The following is a 10,942-nucleotide window of genomic DNA, read 5'->3' as shown; positions in this document are numbered from 1 at the left end:
TGTAGGGAACCAAGCCTCACAAAGATGGGGTCCTTCTTTAGGGACCCTGAGACTAACTCAATGAAAATAATTAGTCTTTTGGCAGTCAACAATTTAAAAGAGCTTACTAAGTAGCAGATAGGAACCGGAGCTGGTACCATTTCAGGTGATTTCCAGCCTGGAGATGCTTAGTGGCTGAGGTGCACGTAGGAGACATGAAGACTTGAAGTGATGATGCAACCATAGCAATGTAAGCTAAAGCCCCAGCTACAAGGAGAGGAAGAGGAGGTGGTTTGACTTGCGGGGGTGGCGGGGGGAGCTCTGGGCCCCTCTCAGATCTGTGCCCGGCGATAGGGATCCTGTTTATACCACACTTCCTGGCTTTGCTTTTCCTGAGCTAGTGTTGCGCATGCGAACTTGGCCTCTTTTGTAGCTCCTTGAACACTTTGGGGAGAAGCGTTTAAATGACACAAGTAAACATGTTGCTTTGGTACCAGAACCCAGGTGACACGGATCAAAGACTTTTCCAAAGAAGATTGCTACAAAGGATGTTGCAAGTCATGACTGTATTTACATAATATTATAAATGGTAACACATTTGAGACCACTGAGATGTAAACCTTTTATGATCCAACATACTGAATTTATCAACACAGAACCTATAATGTACAAAATAAATTAATAGGGAACCCAACAGAACATGTTATGTTGCAAATTTACTGCTACTTATAACATGCCTGTTTTACTAGGTTCAGATAAAATAGCAATATATATATATATATATTTTTCTTTTTTTGGTGTAAGATGCAGATATACAATTTGTACCAATCTCACAGAATTAGTTTAATCCAAAATGAAAAACTTATTATATTTTCTATCAGATGCAACAGAAATTAATCATTTGAAAATAATCTCTCCCCGCTTCTCCTACTTATTTTCTCCCTAGCACCTAATACGTTGTGTATGTATTTCTTCATCATTTGTCTGTCTCCCCATTAGATTATAAGCTCCTTGAGGGCAAAGCCTCAGTCTGATTCAGTGCTATATGCCCAGCACCTAGAATTTGACATATAATAGGTACCCAGTAAGTAAGTACTGAATGAATGAGTTTAAAACAGGCACACATTTAGCCAATATAAAAATTGATTTCTATAACTTCATTTCACACACTGGCCCTACATGATAGGCTAAAAACTTTGGTCCTTAGTTCACACCTGATTCTCTTCCCTGACTCTCTGTGGGATAAGCCAATGTCCTGGGGTCGCTCAGCCACTTGGTAATACCGGGTTTGGGCACCACGGCCGCTGCCACCCCTTGGTGTATCCCCAGGCTGGCTTTTCCCAGAGCACAGACTTGCACAGATTGTGGGTGTGAAGCTGAAGTGATGAAGTTAGCACGGAGAAGGAAGGAGGAAGGAGGCTCATTCCAACATCCCCCTGAACTGCTGCGTGTGCCGCTCCAGCTTCTTGGCCTCGGCCTGGAGGTGCCGCAGGGCGGCGGGGCTGGGATGCTGGAGTACAGCGTGCTTGGTGGCCAGCGCCAGGTCCTTGAGCAGGCTGCAGAGGCAGCTGCTGCCACGCAAGATCTCGTTGCGCACGTCCCTCTCCTGGGTCTCCTGGCACAGCGTGTCCACCAGCTTCTGCCCGACCATGATGACTAGCTTGCTCTGCGCGATGAAGATCTCGGGGGGCTGGCTGTTGCCGAGACTGCTGTGCAACACGCCGATGGCTTTGAAGAGCGCCCCGAAATAGAGGCGGCAGTGTTCACTAAGGCGGATTTTCTTCTCAGGATTCTGCTGACTCAAAGGTCGGGGGCTAAGGGAGCTAGGATTCTAGAGAAGAGAAAGGAAACAATGGATAAGAGAGAGATTCGATCGACAGGCTGTGGTTGTCTCTCTTTTCCTGTTTTTGCTCAATTTGCTAGACTTTTTGTAAGAAAAAGTACAGTTTTGTTTGGGAAGCCCCACAGTGCAACATCTGCCTAAGAAATTAATGTTAAGGTTTTCGAAGCACTGTTACATATAAATTATCTCTCAGGTATATAATTTTATATATTGCATTATATATATAAAATCATTCATATTAGATACATATAAAATCGTATTCAATCCTCTCTACAAACTGTTAGAAACCCATTCTAAGAAACTCGTTGACAATGACTAAATTTATAACTTAAAAAAAAATGCAGAAAACTTGATGGTGAGATTTAAAAATTTACTCAAAGAACAGGTTTAAAGCATTTAAAAAACTCTTCCTAGTTCCAGTATCAGAGGTAAATCTGAATCCCCCAAATTTCCAGAAGAAATAAAAATATACTGACTTATCTGCTTTAAGATTAAAATATTTATCTTACTTGCTAATTAAAGTTTTATTTAGAAGTTTACTTTCGTGATTTTATTTTCTGGAATGTGGAACCAAAGCCTATTCACTGTTGAGAGATTCTCAGCATCAAACTTAGTGGAAATCCTACTCCAGGTAAGAAACACGCTGCTAAATTTAAATTGGATAACCAACAAGGACCTACTGTACAGCACGGGGAACTCTGCTTAATATTATATAACAATGTAAATAGGAAAATAATTTGAAAAAGAATAGATACATGTATATGTATAATTGAATCACTTTGTGTACACCTGAAACTAACGCAACATTGTTAATCAACTATACTCTAATATAAAATAAAAAGTTAAAAAAAAAAAAGAAGCCCCTTTGTTAAGTTATAGGTGAGGAGACTGAGGCTTCCGGAAGAGAAGAGGCTGCCTAGGGTCACTCTATTAGCAAAATAAAGATCTGGAGCTCTTAGCCTAGTCAGCAAGTCTGAAACTCTCATTCTTTCTATTAAACTGTGCACTCTTATCAACCTACGGTCTTAAAACACCCAGCTCAGAAGCACTCAGACAGTGTTATAGTCTGACTGTGTCTCCCCAAAATTCATATCATGAAACTCTACCCCTCAGTGTGAAGTTATTGGGAGATGGGGCCTTTGGGAGGTGACCAGCATTAGATGAGGTCATGTGGGTGGGGCCACCAGGAATGGGGTTAGTGCTCTTCCAAGGGTTGCCCGAAAGCTTGCTTCCACCCTCTGCTCTCTGCCAGGTGAGGATACAATGAGAAGTGGGCAGTCTTCAGCCTGGAAGAGGGCTCTCACCAGAATCTGACCCTGCTAGCACCCTGATCTTGGATTCCTAGCCTCTAGGACTGTGAGAAATAAATTTCTGTTGTTTATAAGCCACCCAGCCTATGGTACTTTGTTGTAGCAGCACAAACAGATTAAGATAGACAGGTAAAGGGAAGAAAAGACTGGGGTGTTGGTTGAGATGGACTCTCAGGGAGCAGGGAGCATGAGAAGAATGCATCAGAGGCTAGAAATGAGGAGCAACCATCTGGACATTGGAATGTTGGCATCTTGGCTTGGGAGTATTACCTGTAGGTAAACAAAAATGTACTATGATGTTTATTCTGGGCTGTTGGAAATCTCTGGAGGTATTTTTGGTTGTCACATTGACCAGGGAACACTACAGACTACCAGTGGACAGGGAGCTAGGGATGCTGAACAGTCCATCCCATGCAATGAAGAACTGCCCACCTGATGGCCAGTGGTCCTCCTGCCACCCCCACTGAGAAGCAGTCAGTCTAAAGCAGGGTTTTTCCAAGGGTGATCCTTGGACCTCCAGCACCTGGGAACTTGTTAGAAAAGAAAATTCTCAGGCCCTTCCCTAGACCTACTGAATCAGAAACGCTGGGGTGGGGTCCAGCCCTCTGGGTTTTAACAAGCTCTATAGGAAACTATGACACACTCTCAGGTTTTAGAACCACTGGTGCAAGGCATACTTCGTGCTGAACAAAATAGCATGACTTTTAGCAATCTGACAGGCCCCAAGTTTTGGGTTTGGGGTTTGCAGAACGAAGCATCAGGACGCCTGGGTTATCATCTTAGTTGGCCTCTGAGAAGGCAAACAATCTTGTCCACATCATTGGATATCTCTGTCCCTTCTCGCCCACGCTGCCCTCCCCACCTCCCATCAGCCAGGAGGTTGAATGGGTTCATTGGTTCCCAGGCTTCAGTTATTCAAAGAAAACCTTCACACATTACGCCCTTTCTACCTTCCTCTTAACTTCGGTCAGCTACATCCTTGTTTTTAAGTGATCAGCTGTTTTTACTTAAGTTAAAACTTTTAAAATCGGTAAATGGAAAACTACTGTCATTTGCCACTAATAGGAGGTAACCAATGAAAAATAAGTACAATGATAACATTTTTGATTTAAAAAAAAACAGGAACATCAAAGGTCAAACAGGTGTTGAAGATACACAGGCCCCCAAACCAAAATGTTTTTTCTGTTGTAATCAGAAACATTAAAAGGGAATGTCAAACAGATACACGCACAGAGGGAAGATCAAGGGAAGACACAGGGAGAAGACAACCACGTACAAGCCAAGGAAAGACACCGGAGAAGAAACGAACCCTGGTCTTGGATTTCTAGCCTCCAGAATTGTGAGAAAATAAATTTCTATTGTTTAAGCCAAAGGGGGGAAAATGTCAACAAGAATGTGAGTCCGTGTGACTTCATGCCGTGTCAGTATCTCCTGTGATAAACTTGCAGAGCACCTGGAATTATTTCACTGCTGGTTAAAGGACCATGTTCCACATTTTGGGGCTCATTGGACTTGCTCATCTCCAGGGTTCCTTCTATTATAAAAAAGGAAGAACTGTCACAAAACCAAGTCTCCTCCCATGTGGGTCAGGGCTGTAATACTGAATTAGTCACAGCAGGAAACATCTCTGGGGATAAAGCCTATTATTAGTCAATCAGAAGTATTGGAGAGTCAGCATCATGGCTTACCTGTGTTTCTAAGTCTTTGTTTTCATCCAACCTTTGTTCCAAGATGGGTTTTTCTTTCTCTTCTAGGCTAGGTAACTCCTGAAACATAAAATCCCTTCAAATTACCAACTAGAATGGCCTTTATACTATTATATAGCTGTTTAAGTCCACTTTATAACTTGAGCATTCCTCGTTATGTTTTTGATGGTTCCACCTAGTAATGACCTTTTCCAACAAAGGATACATCAGCAGCCCGAGGGCTGAATTTTGCCTACCAACATGGCCTAATATAATGACACACAATTTTATTGCGAAATGAAAAATATCCAGACTTCTAGCTTCTCTAGAGTGTGTTAAAGCTCTTGTACCTCCAGGCATGTCAGCAGAAAACCAAGACTGGGGCTGAAAGCACTGAGTTATCTCCGTGACACAGGCCCCAGGTTACCTGCTGCATTTCTTGCAACTTGCAATTCTCTCTTTTTTTTTTTTTGGCTGCGTTGGGTCTTCCTTACCACGGGTGGGCTTTCTCTAGCTGCAGCGAGCGGGGGCTACTCTTCGTTGCGGTGCACAGGCTTCTCATTGCAGTGGCTTGTTGCAGAGCACGGGCTCTTGGTGCGTGGGCTCTAGAGCGCAGGCTCAGTAGCTGTGGCGCACGGACTTAGTTGCTCTGAGGCATGTGGGATCTTCCCAGACCAGGGCTCAAACCCGTGTCTCCTGCACTGGCAGACTGATTCTTAACCACTGCGCCACCAGGGAAGCCCTGCAACTTGCAATTCTTGAACTAAGGGTCTCTTTCTATAGTGTCTAGACTCATGGAGCAAAGTGTTCCTAAGAGTAACTAGAGTCTGGAGGCTGCTAGGACCATGCACAACTTGGAAGAGTGTTTACAGTTCCTCTTCTGTTTCTAAGAAACACACCGACAATGACTAAATTTATAACTGTGAAAAATACAAAGAAACTTGATGATGAGATGAAAAATTTTGTTCAAAGAACAGGTTTCACAAGGTTTTCAAAATCCTTTCTAATCCTAGCATCAGAGGTAAGCCCAAAACCCCAAAATTTCCAGAAGACATCCTGTCTGCCTTAATATTAAGATACATATCTTACTTCTTACTAAGAGCTCACCTAGAATTTTCCTTCCATGAATTTTATTTTCTAGAAAATGGAACCCTTATCTCCCCAAAGATGATAAAACAGATTCTCATCATCTAACTTACTGGTGACCACTCCAGATAAAAATGGAAAGTCCGGGCTTCCCTGGTGCCACAGTGGTTGAGAGTCCGCCTGCCGATGCAGGGGACACGGGTTTGTGCCCCCGTCCGGGAAGATCCCACATGCTGTGGAGCGGCTGGGCCCGTGAGCCATGGCCGCTGAGCCTGCGCGTCCGGAGCCTGTGCTCCGCAATGGGAGAGGCCACAGCAGTGAGAGGCCCGCGTACCAAAAAAAAAAAGGAAAGTCCCCTTATAGTATACTACTCTGAACTCACCTGTTCACAAACATTTGTCCTATTTTTCTTTAATAGTTCAGGAGGGTGTTCGCTTTCCCTTTGTTTATGAAAAGGAGCATTCCTTTGGTATGATTCAGTCTCCTTTTGGGGAAGCCGGATGGATTTTGCAAGCTTAAATTCTGCATTTGGGGTCAATTGCACGGGGTCTTCCTTTTCACAGTTTGGCTTGAAAAGGAGTCTCCCGTTGGCAATGACGAGGGAGGCGAACCTCTTGATGTCTTCTGGAACCATCCGTGCCGTCAGGACAAATCTCTCCAGGTCATCCAGGCTGTTTTGGACTTTGTTGGTCACAAGGACTTCCAGGGACCAATCGCAGCTCTCCAGACTTTCCTTTGTTTCAAGCAGGATTTGGTAGGAGTTGGAGATTGTCTGTAGCTGATCCCTAATTTTGGCCTGAAGTTTACTGTCGGTGAGGTTACAGGTGGTCCCACGGACGCCGCAGGCGAAATCCAGAAATTCTCTCAAGGATTCCTCTATGCAGTCGGCAGCCCTGCGGATCGCGTGGATATTGGCCTCCAGGTAGTCTCTGAACCTCCACTGCCTACTAACGAAGAGCATGAGGCCCGCGACAGAGTTGTCCACCTTGTGCTGCAGAGCTGTGACTGTCTCTTTGGCCAAGTCCAGGTCCAAGGGGAGCTCTTTGGCTGACTCCTCCGAGAAGGCGCTAGAAGAGTGGCTAGACGTGGAGGAGCATGAGGAAAGGACGCTGGCTCTGCTGTCAGAACTGGAAACGGACAAGCTGTCTGGCTCAGGAGACGGCGACGCTGCCCGTCTGGAGAACCACGAGGAATTATGGTCCATGGAATTCTCTGAAGGCCCATCGGCTTTCCCCAGCTCTTTCCCAGCCTGGGGGACACTTAGCACTGCTTTAGGGACATCGTAAATGTTCAGCTTGGTGTTCTTCTGTTCCACTCGGGAGATCAGAAAGCTTGAAGGGACCTTGTAGCTGACACCTTCATCCAAAGGGAATGCATCCCTGGGTGGTGGAAAGCTATAAGAAGGAATCTCTGGAAGGCTGAGTTTTTTCTGCATGGGCACGTTTTTCCGTGGGTGTGGACTGAGGGTCCTTGTTCTGCTGTCCTGAGGGCTGTGAAAACTGGACATGTACCTGGGGAAAGCACGGTGCCCCGATTTTTCCACAAAGCTGCTTAGAGATGCGTTTCTTATATCAGCCTTTTCCGGAGACACTGGCGTGTCATAAATCCATTCAGATTTCTGAGGGCTTGGCAACGTGTTGCAGCTGCCTCTCCTTAAGGCAATGCTTGACATCAGGGGAACACTCTGCCCCTGTGAAAAACCAAAGTCACCCAGTTTAGGAGCAATAAAAAGGCAGTATGAGCGACTCAGGTGACACGTGTATTATACTGAGGACCCACCAAGTGCTGGGCACTGTGCTTCTTAAAAATCTGATCGACACCCCCCTACTCACGCTTCTTCTGTGGCTCCCCACTGCTGTTATCACTCAAGCCCTTCACAGTCAGGCTCCAACCTCCTTTTCAGCCTCCTTGCTCTCCGCTTCTGCCACCGCCCTCCTTAAAGGTCCAGCTACACTTGCTGTTTACCTTCCCCTGAACACAGAATGCTCTCTTGAACCACTATATTTAATTTTGCCCAAACTGGTTCCTCCGCTCTAAATGTCTTCCCAACCCATTGCTTTCCATCTAACAAACTCCTATGCATCCTTCGTGACACTGCTGGGTTGCCACCTTGGGCATAGGTATATTTATTTATACATGTGACAGAATCCAACGATAAACATGGATTACAGATTTCAAATTAAGGCACCTCCTTTTTATACAAATAAAAACCTACCTTGATGCAACATGTCTCCAGGGTATACAATAAGAAGAAGCATTTATCTAAAGTCTACTGAGCTCATGGGACTTCCCTGGAGGCACAGTGGTTAAGAATTAGCCTGCCAACGCAGGGGACACAGGCTTGAGCCCTGGTCCGGGAAGATCCCACATGCCGCAGAGCAATGAAGCCCGTGTGCCACAACTACTGAGCCTGCGCTCTGGAGCCCGCGAGCCACAACTACTGAAGCCCAAGCACCTAGAGCCCGTGCTCCACAACAAGAGAAACCACCGCGATGAGAAGCCCGCGCACCGCAACGAACAGTAGCCTCCACTCACCACAATTATAGTAAGCCCGCCCGCAGCAACAAAGACCCAACGCAGCCATAAATAAATAAGTAAATAAATTAATTTAAATAAATAAATAAAACAAAATAAAATAAAGTCTACTGAGCTCTTGCTCTGTGCCAAGCACTGTACTAGGTCTTTTGCAGGGATTATGTCAATTCTCACATAAATTTGTAATAAGAAACGGAGGCATATGGAGGTCAAAGGATGTATCTAAACCACATAGCTTGTTCTGTTCCTGAACGCCATTGCAGTTACAAGTTTTGCCTGCAGTGAAGTAAGTTCTGCTGTGAGGGATTTGCATTCCTAATTTTTTTTTTTTTTTTTTGCGGTACGTGGGCCTCTCACTGCTGTGGTCTCTCCCGTTGCGGAGCACAGGCTCCGGGCACGCAGGCTCAGCGGCCATGGCTCACGGGCCCAGCCGCTCCGCGGGATGTGGGATCTTCCCGGATCGGGGCACGAACCAGTGTCCCCTGCATCGGCAGGCGGACTCTCAACCACTGCGCCACCAGGGAAGCCCTGCATTCCTAATTTTGACCAAGCAAACAACATTCCCCAGAGGCCGTTCAGGTTTGCGTAGCATCGGATCTCAGTGCCTGTCATACTTACGTTTGGTTGGCTGGCAGGGGGACCAAGTGCTGCTTTTTGGGGCCTGGGGAGGATGTCATATAGCTGCTGCTGCTTCCCTGGCTCCTGGGGAAAGACCACAAAGAAGGACAACTTGAATTTTTCCCTCCTGATGGCTGCACATCACAAAGTCTCTCCACTCCAGTGTTTCTTTTTTTTTTTTCCAAATGAAAACACATCAGTCATGATGCTTTTATGGTGGAAGTGTGTGCTCTACTGGGTATATTTTCAACAATGGACTCTGTGCTTTAGAAAAGGTGACTTCTCGATTGAAGGTGGGGACAAACTATAGAGAGAATTAGCTGCAGCTGCAGTTAAAAACGGTAGCTTATTTCCTCTTGTTAGTTCACCTTAAGATTGAATTAAAGAAGAATAAATATAAGATTGGGACTTACCATGTCTTTTATCTGTCTTGTTTTTCTCAGCAGAAAATTTCCTGTGCTTGTAACTCATGTATTCATCCTGCAAATATTTAGTGAGTGCCTACTAACAACTACACACTGAACCATATGACATATATACACCCAGTAATGAGCAAAAGACATGGCGCCTCTACAGATAATAGGCTTTTTTTGTGTGCAACAATTAGGAAATACATATTTTAGGATAAGAGAAACAGGTTCCATGTTCCAAAGTGAGGTGAGAGAGCACCAAAACAGGTTTTGCAAAGAAAGAGAGAAAAAGCTGGAATTTGGAGAGGGGGTTTCTTTGGAGGGAGCTGGCCTGTGAGTGTCCTGCTCTCCCCTTCTCAGTGCGGGGAGGAAAGGATGCTTTTCACTCTCTTCAGGCAAAGTGGAAAGTGCCCCACGGAACCTTCTGAGATTTGAGCTGTGCCACCTGAGCTTGGGGTCATAGTGCACAGTGTCTAACTCTGCTTGAGAAAAGTTAAAGGTGAGAATCTTCTGACAAAGCACAGGGTGGTGGCTGGGCTGAGGGGGTCTGTTCTCAGGGCGGGGACCAGGGGGAGCAAAGGGAAGCCCCTGCCTTGGCATAACATTTAAAGGTGCACCAACAAACTCAGTGTCTAAGGTAAATAATACTTTAATGCAATACACTTTAAAATCGCAATTGATGTGAAAAAATCGTGATGAACAAAATATCAACATTTTGAATAAAGAAATGATCCACAGGGCCGGGACGAGGGCAAGGCAAGTGAAGTGAGTCTTGCAAATGTGTTTTTGTTTAAAACTTTGGGGGAGAAAGTGCCCCATTCTCCATACCCCGCCCGCCTCCCGGTCCTGGCCCTGGGGTCCATTGCGGCTGAGGGAGCCCGTGCGTTCTCTGTGGACCAGACGTGGGCTGCATGGGAGCTGGAGCCAGGCCGAGAGGGTGAGAGCATCTCAGGAGTGTGAGGCTGGAGATGACCGGCTGCCTGGAGCTCAGGGAAGAACCTTCAGCCACCGGCCAGAGGAGAAGCATCTGCCCACCCTGTGCAACTTGCAGGTAAGAGATACCCAGCATGGGACTTCCCTGGTGGTCCAGTGATTAGGGCTCCAGACCCTGACTGCTGAGAGCCCAGGTTCAATCCCTGGCTGGGAACTAAGATCTCACAAGCCATGCAGCCAAAGAGAGAGAGAGAGAGAGAGAGAGAGAGAGAGAGAGATACCTGGCAATCAGGGGAGGCGGGGAGGGGTTGGCACTCGCAAAAATGTCCCCTAAGAGAAAGAATCAGCCTGCAGTGCTCACTGCCTCCATGAGGTAACACTGTGACATCCCTCCCGCAGAACCGGGCATGAGGGACCTTTCCACCTCTGCCCTGCCTCCCTGCTTCCCCTCAGCCCCGCAGGAGCCTGAGGTCACCCAGTGAGAAGGAACCCGAGGTAGGGAACTAGCAGAGAATCCAGCCAGTCCTCCGTTCCTTCAGCAGG

At 46.1% G+C, this 10,942-nt stretch overlaps 1 protein-coding gene across 1 annotated transcript in view; it reads right to left on the bottom strand.

The window, feature by feature from the left end:
- Positions 1 to 1,399: 1,399 nt before the first annotated feature.
- The window catches only part of CASS4 (Cas scaffold protein family member 4), a 22,433-nt gene continuing 12,890 nt past the window's right edge, over positions 1,400 to 10,942 (bottom strand). Inside the window, exons 3-6 of the mRNA XM_007464269.1 lie at positions 9,057 to 9,140; positions 6,286 to 7,593; positions 4,821 to 4,898; positions 1,400 to 1,810 (exon numbers count right to left, since the gene is read on the bottom strand). Of these exons, the coding sequence (XP_007464331.1) occupies positions 1,400 to 1,810; positions 4,821 to 4,898; positions 6,286 to 7,593; positions 9,057 to 9,140 (1,881 nt within the window). The remainder of the gene's footprint in view (positions 1,811 to 4,820; positions 4,899 to 6,285; positions 7,594 to 9,056; positions 9,141 to 10,942) is intronic.

Source organism: Lipotes vexillifer, unplaced genomic scaffold (genome assembly GCF_000442215.2).
Source record: "Lipotes vexillifer unplaced genomic scaffold, Lipotes_vexillifer_v1.1 scaffold417, whole genome shotgun sequence".
Lineage (NCBI taxonomy): Eukaryota > Metazoa > Chordata > Mammalia > Artiodactyla > Lipotidae > Lipotes > Lipotes vexillifer.
This window is presented reverse-complemented; position numbering and strand designations above follow the sequence as displayed.